This window comes from Myotis nattereri (genome assembly GCF_964212035.1).
Source record: "Myotis nattereri genome assembly, chromosome: 1".
In the NCBI taxonomy this organism is placed as follows: domain Eukaryota; kingdom Metazoa; phylum Chordata; class Mammalia; order Chiroptera; family Vespertilionidae; genus Myotis; species Myotis nattereri.
Window position 1 is genome coordinate 10,779,871 of NC_138075.1, and position 25,971 is coordinate 10,805,841.

Below are 25,971 nucleotides of genomic sequence, written 5' to 3' on the forward strand. Positions count from 1 at the left end.
ACGATTATATCAGATGATGTATAAAAAATTATTTATAGGGTAGTCAAAGAGACTTCAGCCACATGATAATGTTTCAAATTTAAGAAAAGCCTGTTTTAAATTTAAGAAAAGGTATAACTTACCACTAAAATTAATTTTAAGAAGAAATTAAAAATCAGAAATATTCAATTGAATAAGACATAGGCCATTAAAAGAAGTACCAAGCAGGATTCATCCAATACAAGATCTGATTTATCTTTAAACAGCCCTTAACAAATGATGAGGAACTAGAGAAACTTACATGCTATGTGTGGTGGGGCATATTCGAGGATTTACTAAGATCCCACAACACACTTTTGCAAATGTCAATGGCTCTTCCACACAAAACATGTTTGCATACATATTTGCCAGGTGCCTGGAACGTGAAGTCTCATGTCGATGTGGGGTAAACTCTTTCCCCCATATCCAAATACACCCAGCGCTCCATCCTTTTATAAACAAATAGATCCCACTGGGGAGATGATGGGAATAACTTCATTCTTCTATGCATTCACCATGCCTACTGTGCAGACCTGAGCCCACACATACACTGTCAGACAAACTCTAAGAAGGAAATACAGAGTAGACCGAATAAGTAAGAGTCGGTATGTGTCAGGGGGAGGCGAGGGGGGATGGATGGATGTGGGAATATGGACAAGACCATTTAGGAGGCTAGGCCGATAGGTAATTGCCTACTGTCGCAGGGCAGCTCTTTAATGAGGTGTTACCTTTTTATTCCCTTAGGTATGGTTTTCAATTGATGGTGGAAACACTTTTGAATTCTTAGCTGACTTTCATGACGATATCATAAAGAGTACTTATCATAGTTTCTACAATTCCGAGATCATCTTTGTTTCCCAAAGTGGACAGGTTTACTTGACGAAAGCAGGTGAGGAATTCACTTTTACTGGTGTAAGCACTCTATGTGAGCCAGGGATTCGAAGACACGTGAAAAAAATTGGCTATATTAATCAACGAATCTTAAAGTCTAAAACCTATTAAAGAGTGATATATTTTTTTAAAAAAAATTTTTTAAACTGTGGTAAAATACACATAAATTTTACCATCTCGGCCATTTTTAGGTGTACAGCTCAGTCATGTGAAATACACTCAAAATGTTCAGTATCCATCACTACCATCCATATTCAGAATTCTTTCTATCTTGTAAAACTGAAACTATGCCCTTTAAACACTTAATTCCCCATTCCCCATCCCCACAGTCCCTGGCAACCACCATTCCACTTTCTGTCTATACGATTTTGACTTTCTAGTCTCTCATATAAGTGGAATCGTAGCATCTGTCCTTTTGCGACTGGGGTATTTCATTCAGCATAATGTCCTCGAGGTTCATTCACGTCGTAGCATACCTCAATACTGTACCCCTTTGTGTGGCTGAATAATGTTTCATTGCATGGCTCTAGCACAATTTGTTGATCCATTTATTAGGATATTTGAGTTGATGGACATTTGATGTTTTTTCCATGTTTTGTTCTTATGAATAATGCCATTATGAACATTTATGTACAAGTTTTTGTGTAGCAATATGCTTTCATATACTCAGACGTATATACCCAGGAGTCCTGTGTTAACTCTTTGTTTAACGTTCTGAGGAATTGCCAAACTGAAGCTGTCCCATTTTACAATCCTACATGCAATGTGTGAGGCTTGTTTCTCCACATCCTCACCAACAGTTGTTATTGTCTGTCTGTTTTAGTGCAGTGACTCTAGTGGGTGAGGAATTGTATCTCATGTCTTTGACTTCTATTTCCTGAATGGCTAATGATGTTAAGCATTTTTTCCATGTGTTTATTGGCCATTTGTAGATCTTCTTGGAGAAATGTCTTCAAATTCTTTGCTCATTTAAAAATTGGGTTAATTGTCTTTATTGTTGAGTTGTGAGAGGACTTTATGTACTCTGGATACAAATCTCTTATTAAATATATGATCTGCATGTATTTTCTCTCATTCTATGGTTAATTTTTTTCACTTTTGTGATGGTGTTTTTTTGAGGTACAAACATGTTTAATTTTGATGGTTTAATTTACCCGTTTTTCCTTCTGTTTTTTTATGGCTTTGGTGTCATATCTAAGAAACCATTGCCTAATACAAGGTCTTGTTTTCTTCAAAGAGGATTCCTAAGATGATGAAGCTACCAATTACATAAAAGTAATGCTGAAATTCAGTAACGTAATGGGCAAGGGATATTACCTTCTGAAATACAGTCTCCCCAACAATGCTCAAGGAGCACTTTTATAGAATACTAGAGGCCTGGTGAATGAAAATTCATGCCCTGGACGGGCAGTCCCTCAGCCTGGCCTGCCCCCTCTCACAGTCCGGGAGCCTGGAGGGAGGCAACCCGGCAATCAGGGGAAGGCAACATCCCCATCACACCTCTGCTGCTGCCACTGCTGGCAGCACAAGCCTCAGCCGGCCCTGGTTACCTGAGCCTCAGGCAGCCCTGGGCGTCTGGGCAGCTGCCACCCGAGGCTTGCCTGCGCCTCGGGCCAGCCCTGGGCAGTTGAGGGGGCTGAGGGGGTTGGGGGACTCCGGAGACAGGCACGTGGCTGAGGGGACTGGGTTCTGCCATCTTGTGGCTGTAGGCACCACTAGCTTTGAGGGCATGACAGTCAATTAGCATATCCCTCCTTATTGGCTGTGGGGCACCACCATCTTTGTGATGACATGATGGTCAATTTGCATATTCCCTCGTTATTACATAGGGTCGAGTACGTTTTGGAGATTAGGGTAAACTCGGAGATATCTGATAAGGTCTAACCAGCGTGTCTCCAAGACAAGCATGAGACCGGTTCCTTTTGGTTGTTTTTGACATTGTCAGCATTCTTGACTGTCCAGCTTACAACCAATTTTTTTCTGGTCTGCTAAGTTTCTGACACAATTTGACACAGCAAGCTTTCTAACGGTTTCTGATCTGACTTCAAAAGCCTGGTTTCTTGGACCTCAGTATTGTGTCCTTGGGGTTCACTGCCAGGATCGGTGTTATCACCATAAAATCTCTGTTGGTCCTTCCTAATTCAAGGATGAGGAGAGACCACAAAATTCTGATTCTGTTTCCCCACATCTTCACCACGGTGTTTGCTTACTCTCGGTGATGTCAATAAAACTTTCGCTCCTTTACGCTGGTGTCAAGGTTACCTTTGTGGTTTATTTGTCTGAGAGACAGCATTCATGTGGTGGCATATTGAATCTGACCATCGGCCATCATATGATTATGAGATCAGCAAAAATGACTCTGAGTGTCATTAGGAGGGGCTGGGAAGAGAATGAGACAATGGGCCACTTCCCGTACCCCAGAAAGCTCCCGCAAGCCACTCTCCTGCCAGTGTACCTCTCAGGCTAGCCAGTATTCTGACTTCTAATCCCATAGTTTTGCCTGGTTTTGAACTCCATATAAGCAGAATTATGCAGTATATATTCTTGTGTGTCTGACTTTCCTCAGTTGGCATTACGACTCGGCGATTCCTTCATGTTGTTGCACGTATTAGTACGTTGTTCTTTTTCACTGCTGTGTAGTCTTCCATTGTCTGAATATACCATCATGTGTTTATCCATTCCACGGCCTGTGGATGGGTATTTGAATCATTTCCACTTGGGCCTATTATAAAAAAGTAACTAGGAACATTTTTGCAGGAGACTTTTTCTGGACACAGTTTTCCTTTGTTTGGTATATACCTGATATAGAATCGCTGCATCATCCAGTGGAATTTTGCTTCATGAAGGGCTGTCAACACTTTTCCAGAGTGAGTGTATCAATTTACTGTCCTGCCAGCAAAGGGAAGGAATTCCAGTTGCTCATCCTTCTCACCAGCACTTAGTATTGTTAGTCTTTTCAATACTGAGTTGTGGTGAATATGTAATATCATCTTGGTGAAGATTTAGTTTGCATGAGTAATAATGTTGAGCACATTTTCATATGTTCATTGGCCAATTTTGTTTACTTATTTATTTTTTGGTAAATTATGTCTTCATATCCTTTCAAACCAAGTTTTGATTGAATTGACTTTTTCTTATTGACTTCTATGAGTTTTTGATATATTATGGATGTGAGTCCTTTTTTTTTTTTTTAGAAATATATCTTGCAAACATCTTTTCCCAACTACTTGCTTGTCTTTTTTTTTTTACTCTCCTCATTCTATCTTTTAATGAGCGAAATTATTAATTTTTAAAAGTTAAATGTATGAGTATTTTATTTTATGATTAGTGCTTCTTGCTTCTTGTATCCTGTTAAGAAATTTTTACCTATACCAAAGTTAATATTGTTTTCAATTTCTTATATAGGTCAATAACTTTGTGTGTGTGGTATGAGGTAGGTTTATTTTTCCCATAAAACTCTCAGGTTCTCTACTCTGGCCTTGAGTTGGATATTCAAGGTCATAAGCTTTTTTTTTTTTTTGGAGGCTCTCCAATATATCCATAAAATTTATACCACCCTCACAATCTTTGTAAAAACCATGATTGTCACTGTAATCAAGAACACCACCCCCTGCCCCCTAAAGTCTTGTCCTCCACAAGCACCCTAACCCATCTCCTACCAGTCATCATCTGAGTACCTGTAGTGCCCTTGCTTGCCAGGGATTGCAAGTGTCACAATGCCTTTGCATTCCTTAAGTGTGTGAGCTACTCAGTCCCAGGATCCCGCCTTGATATTCTATTTTCTAGGGACATTTCTAATTTTAAAACACATTGTGTCAGTTGTAGTCCTGGCTGGAAACATAATTCCACTCAAGTGTTTCACCTGAAGAGCAGTAGACAGAGCTAAAGGAACCAACAATGATAGCAAAATATCCCAACTAGCAATGAAAGGAAGTCATCACAGTCCCTTTGATTAAAGGGGTAATGCAAATAATACATAATAGATGATAGATAGGTAGATAGATGATAGATAGATAGATAGATAGATAGATAGATAGATAGATAGATAGATGATAGGTAGATAATAGATAGATGATAGATGATAGATAGATAGATAGATGATAGATAGATGATAGATAGATAATAGGTAGATGATAAATAGATGATAGATAGATAGATAGATAGATAGATAGATAGATAGACAGACAAACATCTCTCTCCTTCCCTTGTTTGTATCTCCTGCTAGTGCCTTTCATTGGTCAAACCCACCCAGAAGCCAGCTAGAAACAGAGCACAAGCATTGCGATTCATAGGCGCCAGCCTTCCAGTGCACTGGGCAAGAAAGAGAAAGCCCAAGAATGGGTCTGGGGGAATGGGAAGATAGATAATAAACAGCACATCTGTGCAATAAAAGTCAAAATAGACTAAACAAGATGACTTTGGGAACAGTAAAAATAATTAACAGCTAAGAAAACTAAACTAAATTGGCAATATGAATCCTAAACTCTTATAAATTATAGATATAATCTATAACACATGTCCATGTGCAGAATGAAAAATCAGTTAGTGGAAAGAATCTGAAATGACAAATATAGGTGCTAGGAACTGAAAAACTGCAAACTGTAGAAATTTCCGGGGATGCACAGAGGTGGTGGCTCAGTGAGGCATTCACCCCTTTTGCTTCCTACATGGATAAATGAATAAATACCGAAAATAAGAATAAAGAAAATCCAAATTGATCATGAAACATTACTTTTTAAAAACTAAAAGCAGCTGAAACCGGTTTGGCTCAGTGGATAGAGCGTCGGCCTGCGGACTGAGGGGTCCCGGGTTCGATTCCGGTCAAGGGCATGTACCTGGGTTGCAGGCATATCCCCAGTGGGAGATGTGCAGGAGGCAGCTGATCGATGTTTCTCTCTCATCGATGTTTCTAACTCTCTCTCTCTCTCCCTTCCTCTCTGTAAAAAATCAATAAAAAATATATTAAAAAAAAAAAAAACTAAAAGCAAAACCAATAATAAAAGCAAAAACACTTCTTAATTATTGGAAATAGAAAATGTAAATCAATTTTAAAGCCACCAAAAAACCAAGCCAGCCTTGTATTTTCTGCTGCAACAATGAATGCCACATATTCATCTAAAGAACTTTCAGAGAAAAATAATATTACCTAAGCATTTAGAGCCACCTCAACTAGTTTATTTACATGCAAAGCCAATCGAAGAACGTTATAAACATTATAGTTCATCAAATCTGAGGTTCATTGACTGTAAGATGCACCTTTAAAACAAAAACTGCAAAGCTCTTTCAATTAAATTTTAACACGGAGTTTTAACAGTGGTGTCAGGTGATGCATCGATTATTACTATGATATTATTTCCCCTGCCTATAGTTGCATTGCTTGGTGTATAATAAGGCAAACTTTTCCTGTCCTCTCAGTAGTAAAACATAACGCAATTTCATCTACTTGTGAGTTTCCAGCTGTCTGAGGGCCTGTGAAATACTTGGTGGTGGGTCTACAAGAAACTGTGGAATTGTGGTCATTCTTCCAGTCACATCTGGCTTCATTGATAAATAATATATGTTCTGCTTGGTTTTCCTCTTGGTAATGCACCCGCAATAACTGCTTCAACGTCAAGTTACAATGTAATATTTCAAAGCATTTTAAATAGCAATACAATTCAGCATGCATTACACCAGAGATTCGGGGACACTCAAAGTGATGACAGTATAAACGAAGCGCCCAGACAAAGTACATACATACACGCATGTATAGCCAATGGACCACTATGGCGTGAGTGCCACCTGCTGGACAATGATTGTAAGACACATCCAGGTATCAATTTACCAGATGTTAAAATGTGAACAAATAGATAGCTTATGTCTATAGGTGAAATATGGCATATTGAGCCTTAGCAATTGTAATGGTTAATCCTCTGTGTCCATTGACGATGGCCAAGAGGTTCCCAGATGAAACACCATTTCTGGGTGTGTCTGTGAGGGCGTTTCTGGATGCGATGAGCATTTGGATCGGTGGACTCAGCACCGTAGACTGCCCTCCCCAGTGTGGGGAGGCATCATCCAGTCTTTTGAGGGCCTGAGTAGAACAAGGTGGAGGAAAGAGGAAGTCGCCTTTTTGCTTCCTGCCTGTCTGCTTGACTTGGGACGCTGCCCTGGGACAGGGACTTGCATCAGTGGCCCACTGTTCTCTGGCCATCGGCTCCCCTAGTGCTCGGGCCTGTGGCTCTCTAGCTTGCAGATGGCAGATCGTAGGACTGCTCAGCCTCCATAACTGCACGAACTAGTTCCTCACAATCTCCTCCTTCTTGTATCGTACTGGCTTGTACAGGGTGATGGTGGTGAAAGTGGTGAGAAGTGGTTAGGCTCTCTATACACTGTGAGGCTAAAGTCAATAGCAAATTGCTGATGGATTAGATCTAGGGTGTGAGAGGAACTGAGAACAACACCAAGGTTTTCGGACTGAGCAGCGGGAATACTGCAGTTGCCGTGAATGGAGATGAGGAAGCCTAAGGATGAAGGAGGTTTGCACAAGGATCGGGAGTTCCGTTTGGGATGAGGCCCGTCTGAGATGCCTGACTGACCTGGATCCGGAGCTGTCAGTAGACGGTGCGCTATACATCTGGGGTTCAGGGAAGCGAACGACGTGCGAGTTTTAAATTTGGGGGTCGTCCACATAAAGATGGAGTTTTACATGCTAACACTGGACGAGACTTCCAGAGGCAGTGAGAGACGAGATATAAGATCTGAGTTTAGGGGTCAGCGACAGGAGGGCGGACCTCTCAGGAGAGCCTGGCCCGGCTTGGGACGGTCAGGTGTGTGTGTGTGTGTGTGTGTGTGTGTGTGTGTGTGTGTAAACCAGCCTTGTTCATCCTGAGACCTCAGCTTTCTGGCTCCATCCTCCATCCAGAGGGCCCTCTTCTTCCCTGGACCTGTGTCTGTCTGGCCACGGGAGTGCTGCTCTCCTGCCAGAGAACTCCCAGTACCTCTCAACGTGTTGCCGTAAGGCAGTGGTTCTCAACCTTCCTAATGCCGCGACCCTTTAACACAGTTCCTCATGTTGTGGTCACCCCCAACCATATAATTATTTTCGTTGCTACTTCGTAACTGTAATTTTGCTACTGTTATGAATCCTAATGTAAATATCTGATATGCAGGATGTATTTTCATTGTTACAAATTGAACATAATGAAAGCATAGTGATGAATTGCAAAAACAATATGTAATTAATATATGTGTTTTCGATTGGTCTTAGGCGACCCCTGTGAAAGGGTCATTTGACCCCCGAAGGGGTCGCGACCCACAGGTTGAGAACTGCTGCCTTAAGGCACAAGGGGTACATAGGATCCCAAATTTGAAACAATATCTAATATAGTTTATGGCCCAGGGGGTCTTGACTATAATTCCCCTTGCCTGCCTGAGGGTTATTTTCTTGTTACTTTCTATCTATTCAGGAATCTGGCATCCTGGTATTAGGAGGCACCACTGCTATGGGGGTGGTTGCCCCTTTTGTTCTAGACACCTGTAACATCAGCTCACCTGTCTGTCCTTCACCCACTTCAGCAAACAGGTTCTGTAATGAAATGGAGCCTGGAAAAGACTTCTGAGGGACTTAACAAACACCGACATGTATTTTACTAATTCCCGAGTCCCGGAGCCCTAGCCCCAACCCTTAGTTTAAACGAAGGGGTTCTTACGAAGGACACTGTTAAAAGTTCTCTAGTTGTATTAGATCAATATCAAGAGACTTCTGTTTTTTTTGTGTGTGTGTTTTCTAACAGGATTACACAGATATAGTAAAATTGGATCTATTGCTGATAAGATTTTCACATTATACTATGACCACATGGGATTCATACATAAACTGACTCCGGGCCGTTTTGAAGCTAATGGAAATTCTCTAAGTATTTTTGGACAGGTCAGTGATATACTGCATTGAAGCAGTTGGCCATGTTTTAAGAATAAACGTCATATTTTATGTACAGGATGGGAAAGTAAATTCTTTGGGACAAACTCCTATCAGTGCACCTTGCTTTATGTAACTAAAGGGAACCACCTCCATATTCCAGAGCAGATCTCCCATGTCCTATTCGGGGCTACATAGACTTCACTCTACCCTCGGTAGCTACACACCAATGTCCTCACGGCAAAACACCACCAGAGAGTCTACGCCAGGCCCATTGCTGCCCACCCAGGGTCACCGTGGACTCCCTTCCTCCTAAGAGTGGCCTTTAAATAGACACAAGCGCTGTTTTTCCTACTGGTTTGCCCTTCTTGGTATTAACGTCACCCTCCTCACCGCTTCTTTTTCTAATGCTAACACAGGAAGGAGTTGTCATCCTTCTCACAGATGATACTACAGGCAGACTTTTCTAATGATTTTAGTGGATAACGTGCCCCTTGTGGAGGTACATATGCCTAAGAACACACAGACAGGCATGAAAAGGAGCTCTCCTCAACACACGGGCAAAGAAACAAACAGCTTTTCTTTCTTTTTTTGCCTGGGGTGTAATGAAACCTGCCTGAGAGGAAGAAAATAAAGGATGGAGAGCATTCCAAATCACCGGGCCAAGCAGGCAGTCGGAAAGATGGTGTTTTCATCTGCAACAACATGGATGACCCTCGAGGCTACCGTGCTAAGTGAAAGGAGTCCGACAGAGGAAAGTAAAGGCCAGGTGATTCCGCTTATAGGTGGAATCCAAGAAAACACCATAAACCCACAAGCAGGACAGAAATAGACGCATGGACACAGAGAACATGCCGGCAGTTGCCCATGGGAGGGGGGCGGGAGCGGGGTGAAAGAGCTGAAGGGATTAAGAGGTACAAATCGGTAGTTGCAGAATAGTCACGGGGACATAAAGTTACAGCACAGGGAATACAGGCAATGATGCTGTAGTGACTATGCATAGTGCCAGGCGGGTACTAGATGTCTCAGGGTGAGCACTTGGTAACTTATATAAACGTCTGTCTAATCACTGTGCTAGACACGTGAGGCTAACATAATATTATATGTCAGCTGTGACTGAAAAATAAAAACGTTATTTCAAGTAGGGGGGAAAAAAAAAGGAAAGAGTGTTTTAGCTTCCCGTCTGAGATATCGGTAGAGAGGAAGGTGGGAACCTCCTTGTGACAATAAGATGCCTCCACGTGGCTTCCTGTGTGTTTGCCAGTCTGTGGTGTGGGCTCTTCATAAGTACAAATCAAAATGATGTGAACAGGAAGGTAGCACTAACTCCCCCCAAAAAGCAGTTACCTCCATTTTTTTTTTGCGGCCTTCACAATTTACCAAAAATGCCTTAGTTCTCTTAGGTAAAGGTTTAAATAATAAAAATCAAACGCCAATAGAAGTTGCTCTTGTCAGGATGAGTTTAAGGAACTTGCACTCAGTATTATCACCTCCTCCCCCCTACCCCCCCACCCCTCCCCCACCCCCACCCCCACCCCCCCCAAACAAACTACGTCTGCATCCTGTCTGGATAGAAACAAGCACCAGGCTTCACTGGGCCCTGTTGGGTGCCAGGCACTGTTGTGAGCTCTTAATGTTAATAACAACTGTTTATTTTCTGATGAGGAAGTGAGGCACAGCAACACTAAACAATTCATCCCAAACTGCATCTACCCCTGGTTAGTGATGGGAGCCAGGCATCTGTCCAGGCCCCTGGTGCCAGGGCCTGTCCTTTCAGTCCTCACGATGTTGCCTTTCGCTGGATTGCACACACTTTCCATGGCATATTCTTGGCATCCCCCGGGGCCAGAATGGCATGCAGAAAAATTCTATAGCCGTTCAGCTTTTTCAGAGTCCTTACGCCATCCGTTCAGCCCACAGCGACTCCCCTTGCCTGTGTTTCCCATTCTCTCCCCTTCTCGGCATGTTCCCCAATTTGCAAAACCAGGGAAAGGCATAACAGACAACCAAGTGTGCACCCCCAACCAGGGGACACCCCTCACCCCTCACCGCATGGCAACAAGGTCAGTTCCAACATCCCCTTGAAGGCTGGTCTCCACCTCCCTTCTCACCTCCTAAGAGTTCCCAAAGCGACAGGATCAAGATCTGAGAGGGGGTGTTAAAAAGGAGACCCTGAAGGACAGAAATCTGGGCTGAAGGTGCCCGTGTTGACGGCCAGGGAAAAGGCTGGTGAAACAGGGGAAGTGAGAATGGCGTTCGCCCCCAGAGCTGGGGACTCAGCTGGGGACAGAGCTGTGCAGAGTCACTACCCCGGGACTGGGAACAGCAGCTTCCCACTGAGGAGAGGCACTTCCCAGCTCCTTCCCCAGATGAAACTCCGAATAAGAACCAAGTTTACAATCTGCACCCCCGGTCCCTCCTCCAGTGTCCACACACCCTTCGGCTCCAGCCTTCTGCAAAGAGCCCTGGGGTCTGAAAGGAAACTTGGCTCCTCAGGATTCCTTTTCCTCCTCAACAGAAAAACCCATCTTCCCGGGCACACGCGGCCATTCAAACATACTGCTCCCGTGGATTAAGCAAAACAGCCTTGTTTGACTGTGGACTGGAAACAAATCCGTTACCCATCTTTTGTCATAATTGAAGTATAAAATAGTTCATAAATGCGTTATTTTTTTTCTCCTACTCCAGGCGGTTGATATGGGCTTTGAGACTGCACTCGCCCCAGAGTATATCACCATAAATGAAATGATCTTCTATGCATATGTGCCTGCGAATGAACCTCAGGACTCTATACATACCAAGAAGTTCAGCAACATTCACTTGGGAAAAGTCATCAACTCCAAGTAGTTAACTGATTGTGCTTCTCGTTTACTCAGATTGCACTCTGGTTTCTAGGTTCTCAGTTTTGAGATTGCTTTTTTGAGTGATTTATTTCTGGGTCAAATAGAGTGAGTCTCTTTTGGACACCCTCACAAGGCCAAATATATTTGTAGACTTTACAGCTTTAACGCACGTATATGTATCAAAATGTATTGTTTAATTTTACCAAATGTGTTATTTAGCTATGTATACCTCCTCCTGTGACTTGCCTTTTTCATACCACATTATGCTTTTCTAAATTTGCATAAGCTTCATAAATTACTCGAGATTGATATATGCAGCTATAGCATGTCCCAAAATTCACGCAAGAAGTAATTTTGATAGAAAACACAGGTTTATAATTAAAAATTATAAATTTTTTATTTATTCATAAAGTATACAGTATAGGGTTATGTATGGAATAGCACATCGGGTAAATGGCCTCCACAGCTTTGCTGGCACATACGCAAAGCCGTGGTCTTCATTGGTCTTCATTGTCCCTGCTCCTGGGCCATAATTGATACTTGGTACTGCTTATCAAATTGAAGGGATTGAAATCAAAGGGCAACAGATATTAGAATCTGATTCAATAAACCAAGTAAAATTAGGCTTTTATTTTTTGTTGTTGTTGTTAATGCTCAGGCAAAATTCAAATCTTGCATGAATTTTGGGACACCCTATATAATTCACTCTCATGAACATACCACAATTTATTTAACTATTCTCCTATATTGTCTGGTGGTAGTTGTAAACTTTTGCTATTTGTTTTTAAGTTTTTAATCTGTCTAGAATTGATGTGTGTAGTGTGAAGTGGGAATCTGAATCCTCTCTCTTTCTCTCTCTCTTTCTCTATATGGATAATCAATTGTCCTAGGGATCCCCACCGTGTCACCCATGATAGATCATAGTTTCATATATGCATTGGCCTATTTCTGGCCCCTCTTTTATTTCATTACTGATTTATCTTCCCTATGTCATGCTTCTATTCTCTTAACTCTGTAACTGCTCAATAGCACCCCCTCCTGGTTTCTCTTGGTCTCTGTTCTTGCATTTACCTGTGAGGTTCAGCATGGCAGGTTCATTAACCCTTTGAGTGCCAACCAATATCCTAGGAAGTATGCTAAAATTGCCAAGGCATTTTTGCTGATTTTACAGCATTTTAGGAAAAAAAAAAATTATGAATCGCAAGTACCTGTAAAAAATTAGGCAGATAAATGCCAGTGGTCAATTTTAGAACTACGAACATTCGGCATCATATCAATCTGCACTTGGGTGCCATCTGTCAATAAAGAGTGAACTACTAGCATCTACCAGTGACACTGCAGGAGGAGCGCAATCGCGCTGCCCGGCACTCTAGGGGTTAAGAAAAAACAACAACCCACAACTGTGAATAGAAATGACCTCTTGCAGCCATAGTCTGCCTTCCATCTGCAGTTAGATCCTGGGTGGACATTTCTTGCTCTTCTAGCAGTGAGGCCGCTCTACTTCGTTCTCTTAGAATCGCAGGCCCGAGGCAGCGTCCCGACCCTCCTGCAGGATCAGAAGAGAGTTATTCGTCTGTCCTTCCCTCCTCTGCAATGTTTCTTGGCCTCTGCCCCGTGGGTGGGTGAGTGGCTTTGCTTCCTCTCTCGGTAGCTTTTGCTTCCTGGAGAAGGCGAGGGAAGGAGGAGGGCCGGGCTTCAGCACCAGCACCCTCCAGACACTTTATCCCAACCATTGATCACCTCTTTTGAGGCCTGGGTGCAAGAGTGTCTAATGCCCAACCCCCTGCGGCTTAAGGCTTTTGCTTTCTGTGAAAGAAGGTTCAGGGAAGTGGGGGACGCTGCCTGCTTCCTCCTCATCCTCTGATTCCCGGTGCTGCCTGCACCACCAGCAAAGGTCACTCTGGTCCTCAGTTGGCACTGATCCTTCCCATGAGCCTCAGGGAAGCCCAGTACAGACCCCCCTTATAAAAGTGCCACTCCCGCCCCCCACTATAGTTGGTATTCACTATCCTATATAATCCTATAAAATAAAGAGCTAATATGCTAATTAGACCGAACAGCAGAACGACCATCCAGATGACCTTCCAGATGAAGCCGGTGCTTCATAAGTTTGAATTTTATATTTAAGTATATGACCCATTTTAAGTTAATTTTTGTAAAGGATGTAAAGTCTGTATCTAGATTTTTTTTTGCATGTGGATGTCCTAGGTTAATATTTTAAAATAGATTGTTTTTCTTGATTAAAAAGTGCATGCCCATTGTAGAAATTTCTTAAACATGGATAAACATAAAGAAGAAAATGGGAATAATAACTGTTAACACTTTGCTGAATTCCTGGTTAGTTCTTTCAAGATGCATTTTAACAATCTTCACCCTGCTTCTTTCCTTTAGACATTGCAATGTAATCACCTCCCATATATAATTAAAAACTCCGTAAATACCATTGTAATAGTAGCATTTTGTCTAAGTAGATCATGTAGTGACATCTACTTAATTTTCCTGTTATTGGTAATTCTTATTTCTAACTGTTATCATAATTCTGTGATGGATGTCTTCATGTGGACAGATTCCGCTCTCGCATTACCCGCCTGCCGTGTTATTTCCTTAGGATGGAGTCTCGCCAGTAGATTTATGGCATCAGAGAGAAACAAATAATGCGATAGCTTTAAGTGATATCAAGTTATCAAATTGCTTTCTGGGAAGCTTGCACCAATTTATAATACCATCACTAGTGGATGCATGCCTTTCTCCACTCAATTCTTATCACTCCTGAGCCTGTCATTTAAAAGATCTTTGCTAGTTTGATAGGTGAAAATTTGTGTCCCACTGCTGTAATTGGCATTTTGTTAATTAACTAATGAGATTGAAGAAGTACTAATCAACTGTTTATGTGGTAGCCATACGTGTGGTACATTTTGTTTGTAAATTATGTATTCATAAACTTGCTCATTCAAGCCACAGTTTTATCCACATTCCTTAAATGTGTGTTGGTTTGTTTAGGAAAACTGGAAATGCTTACATAAGGAAGCTATTGCAACACAACACTCCTGAAGGATTTTTGTCTGCAGTTATTGCAGAAATAATCGAACCTTTTGACATAGAAGATGTGAAGGAGAGCTCTTGTTTGTCTAGTTCCCTTTCCATTAATCAAGATGGAAAATTCTACAAACTTACTCTTGATCTACAAAGTAAGTGTGATAATATAATATAGCTCTTATGGCTAATAAAAATGAAAAATTATCTTTTGAAAAGGTCATTCGTGTTCATTTATGGAACAATAGATTTCAAAATTTAGTCCAATTGGCAATCTAGAGAAGTATACATCTATGTAGGTTTCTGGAGGAATTTTATATTTACTATGTACTAAAACCTAGCTAAAACTTAATTGATATTTACATAAACAGTGGAATTTTTCATTTATTCCTGATGTTATTTTTTTTATTAAATAGTATTCAGGAGGAACAAAAGAAAATAGGAAGTCGATGCAGATTTTGCCTGCCATAATAAAAAAATTTTTAACCAGTATTATGTAGGATATTTCTATTTCAAAGGATTATATGATAGATACATAGCAAAACAATATAATTTTTGTAAGAATTTGGGTTTTACTCTGAGTAAGTAGGAAGTCATTGGAGGAGCTTTGAACAAAAAGTGACATGACTGGACTTATGTTTTAATAAAATCCACTTTGACTTTTATGTTGAGAATAGACTAGGCAGGTGATGGAGAAAGGGCAAGAAGGAAAGCAGAGAAATCAGGAGGCAATTACAATAATCAGGTGAGGGATCATATTAAATTTAACATGCCTGTTGCTCATCCAAGTGGAGAAATAAGGTGGCTATTTAGAAAGACAAGTCTGGCACTCAGTTATAACATCTGAACTGGAGAGATAAATTTGAGCAGTCAGCATACACATGATAGTTAATGCTATGAGACCAGATGAGAAAATGATTGTAGGTATAGAAAGGAAAAGGTCTGAGGTCCAACCCCTGGAATTCCAACAATTAGTCGTCCGGGAGATGCAGAAGAATTAGAAAGGAGATCGGAAGATATGCTCAGAGGAGAACTGAGTGAAGATGTTTAGGTGCTACCAATAAGTCAGGTAAGATGATGAAAGAAAACTGGCCAGTGGATTTATATGAAAGTCATTGGTAACTTTGACAATGGCTGTGGTTGGGTGGAGTAGTAGAGACCAAAATCTAATTGGATTAAAGTTAAAAACTTGTGAGAGGAGAGAAATTGAAGACCCATGAATAAAGGCAACTCGGGGAATTTCCCTATAAAGGGAAGGAGAGAGCTTACATGGAAGCCTGGCGGTGGGGAGGGAAGGGGGGCTGGAGGAAAAGATTTGTTGGTGTGTCTGATATGGGAGAAATTAGGCAGTGATGGCGAACCTATGACACGCGTGTCAGAGGTGACACGCGAACTCATTTTTTTGGTTGATTTTTCTTTGTTAAATGGCATTTAAATATATAAAATAAATATCAAAAATATAAGTCTTTGTTTTACTATGGTTGCAAATGTCAAAAAATTTCTCTATGTGACACGGCACCAGAGCTAAGTTAGGGTTTTTCAAAATGCTGACACGCCGAGCTCAAAAGGTTCGCCATCACTGAATCAGAGCATGTGTGCATAGTCAAGGGAATGATGAGATTCTTTCCCGACTACTTCTAGTTATTATTTCAGAATAAGGCAAGTTTTGTTGATATGATTCATGACCTATTCAAAACCCTTGATAATGAAAGAAAAAAAAAGAGAAACATTTGATAATGATGCCCTCCCTCTCCTTGAAATAGCCTTCCTTTTGGCTTTTCTCAGGTTCTGTCCGATGGCTTTTCTCCAATCATTTCTTCTTTGTCTGCTTTGTGGAATCTTTCCATTCCCTACATGATGGTGTTGCTTACGTTCCCGCCCTAGGGCTTCTTTTCTTCTAAATCTTCATGCTCTCCTTAAACTATCGATTATTCATCCTTTCAACAAATATTTATTGAGCGCCTTCCGTGTAGGAGGCAGGCCTTTAGGTACTGGGGGAACACTGATTACATTATCCTTCTCTTATAGAATCGTGGTCAAGATTCAAGGTTAAAGCTCTTGGCAGTTTTACAGTAAAGAAATCAGCTTTCTTATAATTACTTAGCCCTACATGTCCCCCCCCCCCCCCCCGCTGATAATTTTAGAGAATCCATTTCACCCTTCACACTGTCTCATTTCAGAAGGTAGAGACTTTACCAGCCTGAGTGTCACTGAGAACAAAAGAAACGAAATCAAACCCCTAGCCAATCTGCTGTGGACATACAGCTTGAGATAGACTATATCGTCACTTTTTGAAGCTAAAAACAAACAAAAAATAAAAAGAATCCATTATAGTCAAGTGTAAAGTACAGGTTTGTGCTTGACCATATTCGTGACACACTTTCTATAAAATAATTTGATTTATAACCTGAAATCTGGCCAATGTGTTTTATGGTTAAGACCATAGTTTAGCCCTAACTGGTTTGGCTCAGTGGATAGAGCTTTGGCCTGTGGGCTGAAAGGTCCCAGGTTTGATACCGGCCAAGGGCATGTACCTTGGTTGCAGGCACATCCCCAGTAGGAGGTGTGCAGGAGGCAGCTGATTGATGTTTCTCTCTCATCGATGTTTCTGACTCTCTATCCCTCTCCCTTCCTCTCTGTAAAAAATCAATAAAATATATATATATTTTTTAAAAGACCGTAGTTTTAAAACTTGCCCTGGCCAGTTTTGCTCAGTGATTAGAGCGTCAGCCCTCGGCCTGAAGGGTTGCAGTTTCCATCCCAGCCAAGGGCACGTACCTCGGTTGCAGGCTCGATCCCTGTCCAGTAGAGGTGCATGCAGGAGGTAACCAGTTGCTGTGTCTCTCTCACATCAATGTTTCTCTCTCTGTCTCTCCCCCTCCCTTCCACTCTCTAAAAACCAAGGGGAAAAAATATCCTCAGGTGAGAATTAACAAAACACACACACACACACATACACTAAGAACTCAAATAGTGTGTTCATCAGTTATATCTGCCAGAATGCTTGAAGAACAGTAGCTGTTTTATTTCATAGCAAATCATTTCTGTTCTAGCTCCAGGTGTTGTTTCTTCATTTCAAGATTCGGATATAGAGAAGACAGTGGTGATTCCTGGCTACAGCAGCTTCCTGATCACAAGCATTGTAGATGACAATAATGCGTTAGCGATGGCCACCATGCCTCAAAGAGTTCCCAACAACATGACTTTTGTAAAAGACTCCTGGTTCTTATATGACTTTGGAAAAAGGAATGGACGGAAATGGCAAATATACACAAAACCGTGTAATTATTTGTTTCAGCAAGGTGATAATACACTATCCCTCAGTGTCCTGAGATACATTGATCTGGGGAAATCTCAGACCTTACAAATTAAGGTCATACCTCATGGTAAAGGTAAGTTTATTTTGATTGGGAAACATCAAAAGAAGATGTTTTTGTTTACCCTGAATGTGAAATATACGCTAATATTTTTCTTCTTTTTTAAAACATGTTTTATTGATTTCAGAGATGAAGAAGGCGGGGGGGGGGGGAGAGAGAGAGAGAGAGAGAGAAACATCAGTGATGATAGAGAATCATTGATCAGCTGCCTCCTCACTGGGGACCCAGCCTGCAACCTGGGCATGTGCCCTGATGGGGAATTGAACCATGATTTCCTAGTTCATAGGTCAATGCTCACCCACCAAACCATGCCAGCCGGCCAGGATATTTTTCTTTGTCTTTGGTTTCCAGAATGGCTGGCATTCTACTTATAACAGTATTAGCTTCTAATTATTGAGCATTCACTATGGGTGAGGCTCTGTATTAAATGATTTTTATATATTTTTTTAATTTAATGTTTATAACAACTCTAAAAGGCTAGAGCCAGGGAGGTGGGCAAACTTTTTGACTCGAGGGCCACAATGGGTTCTTAAACTGGACCGGAGGGCCAGAACAAAAGCATGGATGGAGTGTTTGTGTGAACTAATATAAATTCAAAGTAAATATCATTACATAAAAGGGTACGGTCTTTTTTTTGTTTTTTTTAGTTTTATTCATTTCAAACGGGCCTGATCCAGCCCGCGGGCTGTAGTTTGCCCATGGCTGGGCTAGACTGTAATCCTCATTTTACAAATGAGGAAATGAGGTTCCGTTAGCAGGCCAAGATTACAGGGGACTTTAGATTTTTTTGCTTACCTCTGAAAATTAAACCTTTTAATTACCTTGGATTTTTATAATTATTTCAAGTATTTATTTAAAGCCAAATAATGGTTTCTAAATAAAATTTTAAACCTTTCCCTATTTTTTTCAGTCATTTATTTATTTAAAAAATAATAACAATTCCTAACTGGTTTGGCTCAGTGAATAGAGCATCGGCCCTTGGACTGAAGGGTCTGGGTGTGATTCCAGCCAAGGGCATGGACCTTGATTGCAGGCTCGATCCCTTGTGTAGGAGGCAACCAAGTGATGTGTCTTTCTCACATCGATGTTTCTCTTTCTCTCCCCCTCTCTTCCACTCTCTCTAAAAATTAATTCTAAAAATTAATGAAATATTAATGATGATGGAGAAACGGCATACTGGGGGAAAAAATAAAACAAAAAAATTAAATATTAACGGAGCCAGAAAGAGAGGCAGGACGGGGGAAGGAAGGGAAGGGAAGGGAAGGGAAGAAAAGCGTGTCACCAGAAATGAAGAGGGAACCCAAAGCCAAAAAGGGAGCTAATGTGTGGTTTCCCGCAGGATTTGAGGCTCGGGCATTGGCTATCTAGGCAGAGGGATGATTTTAATTCCCAAACCTTGGCAGAAGATGTGGCTGCCTCCTACTTCGTGTTAGGACATTGGAACTGAGACTGTTAAGCCATAAAGAGGGGATTAGGAAAACTGTACGTATCGCCACCCAAAGAGGAGCTGGGGAGCTGATCGTTTCCACGGAACTCGGAGTGGAGAGAAAGAATCTTCGGTAAAAGACCCAAACCCCAAGGCTGAGCAACACCAGAGAGTACCCACCAGGTGCAGGAACCTGAAGCTGAGAAATGATTATAACCCCAGAGAACCAGCACGAGCTAGGATAAAACCCTTCTTAGGATATTTTCATAAGCCAGGTAATGTGGACTTGCATGGAAAAAAACTAATCTTCACTAAACATGAATGGGGGAAAAGAATGGTAAAGCTATGCAAGAAAATGATCCAGCAGAAGAGAGGACCAGTAGGCACAGGAAGTAGAAAATTTTAATCTCCAAGAACTTGTCATAATCGAAAAATTCAAAAGACAATAAAAAATCAGCATACATAAAACTTTTAAAGAGGTAAATGGAGATGTATGAACCATAATGACAGGGGGAAAAAACACTTTTCATAGAGGCTTATATGAAAAACAGAACCAAATACAATTTATGTAAATGAAGGCTATAGATGGGTTTTTTTTTTGGGGGGGGGTGAAACCTTTATTGTGTTGATGTATATTCCTTATATACCTAATTTGTTGAGATTTTTTTTTATCATGAATGAATGTTGAATTTTGACGGATGCTTTTTCTGCGTCTGTTGAGGTGATCAACAATTTTTATTCTTCATTCTGTTGACATGGTAAATCACATTAGAGACCCCGCGTGGCCAAAGCAATATTGAGAAAGAACAAAGCTGGAGGCATCACACTTTCTGATTTCAAACTATATTACAAAGCTATGTTAATGGAAACATACTGACTGAAAAACAGACAGACCCATGGAATAGAATAGAGAGCCCAGAATTAAACCCATGCATATCTAGTCAGCTAATCTTTGACAAGGGAGCCAAGAATGTACAATAGGGAAATAATCTCTTTATTAAATGGTGTTGCACGTGAATAAAACTGGACCTGTACATCACTCACAAAAATGGACTAAACACTAAATGTAAGACTTGAAAGCATAACATTCCTAGAAGAAAACTAAGAGGAGAAGCTCTTTGACATTGGTCTTGCTAATGATTTGTTTTAAAATGACAACCAAAGCACAGGCAATAAAAGCAAAAGTAAATATGTGGGACTACATCAAACTAAAAAGCTTCTGCACAAAAAAAAATCAAAAAAAAAATCAACAGGATGAAAAGACAATCTATGGAATGGGAAAAATATTTGCAAACATGTACCTGATAAGGAGTTAATATCTAAAAAATATACTGAACTCTTATTGAATGACGAAAAAACAAATAATTCAATTAAATGGGCAAAGAACCTGAATATAGACATTTCCCCCAAAGAAGTCACAAATGGCCAACATGAAAAGGTGTTCAACATTGCTAACCATCAGAGAAGTACAAATCAAAACCACAGTGAGATATTCTCTCACAGCTGTTAGAATGACTATTATCTAAAAGACAAGATAACAACAGTTGCTGAGGATGGGGAGCGGAGTAGGAATGTAACTTGGTTGGGCCACTATGGTAAGCAGTATGTAAGTTCCTCAAAAATTAAAAATAGAACTACCATATGATCCAGTAATCTCTACCCTTCATTTTCTCTATTGAGTTATCCAACTCAGGGTGACCAGTACTAACCAAATGACCTTTACATGCATTGGAGAAACTGGCTGAGGACTAACGGGTGGAGAGGAGCAATATTTTTATGAGAAATTTGGAGAAAATATTTACAAAGTTAATGTTTTCTAATAACTATTAAAGTTAACTCTATATTAACTGTATTCACAGCCCTTATGCAGTCTTGATAATAGATTCTGTATTAGCCAATCATTATTAAATTGATTAAAACTTTTATGATTTAACTAGTGGCCCAGTGCATGAAATTCATGCACTTGGGGGGTGGGGGGTACATCAGCCTGGCCTGCACCCTCTCCAATCTGGGACCCCTTAGGGGATGTCCAACTGCTGGTTTAGGGATCAGGCCTAAACCGGCAGTCCGACATCCCTCCTGCAATCTGGGACTAGTGGCTCCTAACCGCTCACTTGCCTGACTGCTGATTACCCGTAACCACTCTGCCTGCTGGCCTGATTGCCCCAAACTGCCCCCTTTTCTGGCCTGATCATCCCTAACTGCACCCCCCCACCAGTCAGCTCACCCCCAAATGTCCCCCTTGCCGGCCTGATCACCCAGCCTGCACCCTCTCCAATCTGGGACCCCTCAGGGGATGTCCAACTGGTGGTTTAGGGATTGGGCCTAAACTGGCAGTCAGACATCTCTCTCGCAATCCAGGACCGCTGGCTCCTAACCGCTCACCTGCCTGCCTGCCTGATTGCTCCTAACCACTCTGCCTGCTGGCCTGCTTGCCCCCAACTGCCCCCCCCACCGGCCTTCTTGTCCCCAACTGCCCCCCCCCTTGCTGGCCTGCTCGCCCCCAAATTCCCCCTCCACCAGCCTGATCATCCCAACTGCCCCCCCTCCCCCCGCTGGCCTGCTTGCACCCAACTGACCCCCCTGCCAGCCTGCTCGCCCCCAACTGCCTCTGTCTCAGCCCCGCCACCATGGCTTTGTCTGGAAGGACGTCCAGAAGGTCTCCCAATCTAATTAGCATATCACCCTTTTATTAGTATAGATATTAACCATTAGCTTTGTTTCTATAGGTGCTCATACACTTGAAGTACCACTACTGAAAGTAATTGTTGGAAACCCAAATTTGTTGGATGTTAAAGTTAAAGGCTCTTTTGATAATACTGATAGATACGGAATGGAAATTTCTGCAGCTAGCAAAACTTTCCTTCAAGTAAGATTTTCTTTAATTACAGAGAAGTCATTAATTAGAGAAAATGTAGAATGTAAGCTAAGGAAAAGAAGAGTTAGGGTTAGGGTTTAAAAGAAGGAGCTCGAAAAAGGCCACCTGAATTAGATCTCATTTCTGGTACTTTCTACGTGAACTTGAGAAAGTTACTTTGCTGTAGTTAAGTTTCCTTGTCTATAAAATAGAGAAGATAATAATAATACCTACCTCGTAAGGTTGTTTTGAGAATTAAATGTGATGATTCAAGTAGGGCATCTAAAGAAGAAAATGTTCAATCGCTTTGAGCCTACAGTATTTTCCCCTAAAATTGGGAAAGTGTTATATATACACTTTCGAAAATTTGCTCCTATCACTTAACTATGTTTTAATCCTTGAGCCAATAAATTTTTTTCTACATATTCTAAAGTTTTTTTTTATCATGAAAACATTAACATGTAGACAAAAGTAGAATTTCCATCTATCTTTTGCACTCGAATTAGTCAAGATTTTGCTAGTTTTATCATCCCTGTCTAATTTTTTGTTTAGATTCTGACATTTGTAAACAAATAGCAAACATGTCATTTCACTCCTATATGCTTCAAATATACATCTCTAAAAATCTGTGTATTATCTCTCACATAATCACAATGCCATCATCATCCCTAAAACTTTTAAAACTGAAATTTTGTTTTACAACTTATAAGTCCTATAAAACTTGGTCTGTAATCAAATTTTCCCAATTCTCTCAAAAAATTTTATAGTTGGTTTGTTTGACTTGAGATCCACATAGTATATAATTACTTTATCTCTCAAGGTTTTTTTTTTAGTTGAAAAGTACTATTCCATTTTCTTCCCCTGCCACTGAATTTGTGGCAACTGGGTCAGACGTGTTATAGAATGTCCAACATTCTGGCTTTTTCTGTTTGCTTCCTTGTCTCTTATTTAACTTGTGCTTCCCTGACACCCCCAAATTTCCTTTAATGGTATAATTCTGCTTACATCTGGTTCAATGTGTTTGGGCAAAAATTCATTAAAAATACATCAATTTTAATGGCTACAGAATATGGGAATAGAAGCAAAACTACCACTACCAGAGTTTACTACATCACTGGAGTTATTAGTACGTCTACATTCTTAAAATTCCAAAAATATTTTAAATGTCAAATTGAATTTATCAAATTTTATTGGATGGTTAATATTGTTCCAGGTTCAAATATACTTATTGTGCATAAATTCCTACTAAAAACAGATCTGTGAGAAATACAGTGATTGCTAAGTGGGTAACTTTTTTTTCAAAATGTATGTCAAATCTGAGTTATTTTATTCATATCATCAAAGCAAATATCCAGGTGCCCCTCAGTGACTGGGGGAAGCCCCATCAATGTGAGTTGGATGTGACTATGCTGTTTCTTTAGTAAGGCCTTCCTGAGTCTTGCTCATTTCCAAAAGTTGTCCATATCCAATTAGATTGGAATGTTTTTCTTCTGGGAAAACAATGTTATGTTTTCTGTTATGATTTATTCTGAAACAGATCTTTTTGTCAAACTTATCACTCTATTTCTGTTGTATGTGTTTTTTCTTTTTCTATTACTTTCCTATATTCTTTAGTTGGTTTCTGTGTTATTTTGCTAGAGCTACCATAACAAAATACCACAGGCTGAGTGGTTTAAATACCACAGATTTATTTTCCCATGGTTCTGGAGGCTAGAAGTCCAAGTTCAAGGTGTCAGCAGGGCTGGTTTCTTCTAAGGCCTCCTCGCCTTTTCCCTGTGTCTTCACATCATCTCTGTGTGTGTCACTGTTCAAATTTCCTTTTGGTGTAAGGACACCCCATCCTGTGGAATTAGGACCGATGCTAATGACCTCATTTTAACTCAGTTACCTCTTTCAAGGGCCTGTCTCCAAATGCAGTCACATTCTGAGATGCGAGGGGTTAAGACATCAGCATGTGAACTTTGAGTGGGCCTCGTGCAGCCTATAACAGTTCCTTTAAATAACCTTCCGTTCTTTGGATATTTCCAGGGTTCAACGTCACTGGCACTTATCGTCTGGGGAGCCTCGACTGACTGCTTTGTTACAACGTTTATACCAACGTTGAAAAGCAGCTGCAGTTATCTCAAGTCTATGAGCCACAAACCTAGCACCGTTATCTCAAGGGACGACTGGCTGGAAGGATTTTACACAGGCAGTCGGGATTTTAATATGATCAAAATTTTGCCGGTAAAAAACAAAAAAATACTAGAAAACCCTAAGCCGGTGGTTTTAAGAATATCAGGGATGTGTTACTTCTGTGTGGTTGGCTAGCCATCCAGTCTTAGCGTTTCTTTCTTAAGATGCTCACACTCCAGTTACTTTTCAGTCCTCCTGTCATTGTAAGGATGTGATTATTATTTATTTCTGAAATGTAAAAACTTTCTGATATAATTACTTATCTTGGTAACTTAGTTTCATCATTATGAACATCATTTATGTATATTAATAGTGGCATAATCTTAGGATTTTGCAAAATATGAAGTTATTTGCCCTTATTTTGACCCATCCTGAGTGTGTGTGTGTGTATATATATATATATATATATATATATATATATATATATGTGTGTGTGTGTGTGTGTGTGTGTGTGTGTGTGTGTGTGTAATATATATGCTCCATTTCAATGTAGTAACAATTTTAATTTTTGCCTTGTCAGAATCTGTGACTCTTTATTTTTTTTATCTTTTTAAAATATAAATGATTACTCTTCTAACTAGCTTACTACTTATAATTTTTGTGACAAAAAAAGCAAATAACCAAACTTAAAGAATTATTTACTAAATATGTCACTAGGACTTTTTATAAGATGTTTAAACTACAGTGGGGCCTTGACTTACGAGTTTAATTTGTTCCGAGACTGAGCTCGTTAAGGAGCTCGTTAACTCAAATTACTCTATCAACTCAATGCAAAAAATCAGCGGAGAAACAGCTGGTATCTCAAAAAACTCGTTAGTCGCGACACTCGTAAGTCAAGGCCCCCTGTATTTTGCATTGACTTAATGGCCACTGTTTTAGGTACTAAGTAGTTTTTAACTTATTTACAAGGTTCACATTATATTGCCCTGGACTAGGGTTGTTGAAATTCCAGAAAATACTGAATTGGGAGTGTAGGGTGAATAGAAATTTACTTTAACACCTGGAAGCAAAAGCAAAATATTTGCTTTGAATGCTTTTCTGGAAAGTTAAGATATTTAAATTGAAGACATAGTAAATAATGAGTTATACATTTTCTTTGTTTAATCACCTGCAGGTAAACTACAGGCCTCCATCTAATATGGGAGTTGCTATTCCACTTACAGATAATTTTTATCATGCAGATCCTAGCAAACCCATACCAAGAAATCTATTTCCCAAGTCAAAGGTAAGTAATTTTTTTACAACTAAACTAGTATTTATTTGAATTCAAGAAATCATTGAGTAAAATTACAGTTGAACATAGCTACAGGGATTAAATGGAAAGGTGCATTTAGTACAATGCTCCATCTGCTCTCGATGGTGATGATGATGATGGTAATGATGGTGATGATGGTGATGGTGGTGATAGTGATGATGATGATGATGGTGGTGGTAGAGATGATGGTGATGAT

At 40.4% G+C, this 25,971-nt stretch overlaps 1 protein-coding gene across 1 annotated transcript in view; it reads left to right on the forward strand.

Moving 5' to 3' along the window:
• CATSPERB (cation channel sperm associated auxiliary subunit beta) overlaps positions 1-25,971 on the forward strand; it is a gene marked incomplete at both ends in the record, with an annotated part of 106,065 nt that overhangs the window by 40,077 nt on the left and 40,017 nt on the right. Inside the window, 8 exons of the mRNA XM_081084991.1 lie at positions 763-907; positions 8,685-8,821; positions 11,498-11,652; positions 14,653-14,840; positions 17,739-18,077; positions 22,218-22,357; positions 24,374-24,571; positions 25,635-25,745. Of these exons, the coding sequence (XP_080941117.1) occupies positions 763-907; positions 8,685-8,821; positions 11,498-11,652; positions 14,653-14,840; positions 17,739-18,077; positions 22,218-22,357; positions 24,374-24,571; positions 25,635-25,745 (1,413 nt within the window). The remainder of the gene's footprint in view (positions 1-762; positions 908-8,684; positions 8,822-11,497; positions 11,653-14,652; positions 14,841-17,738; positions 18,078-22,217; positions 22,358-24,373; positions 24,572-25,634; positions 25,746-25,971) is intronic.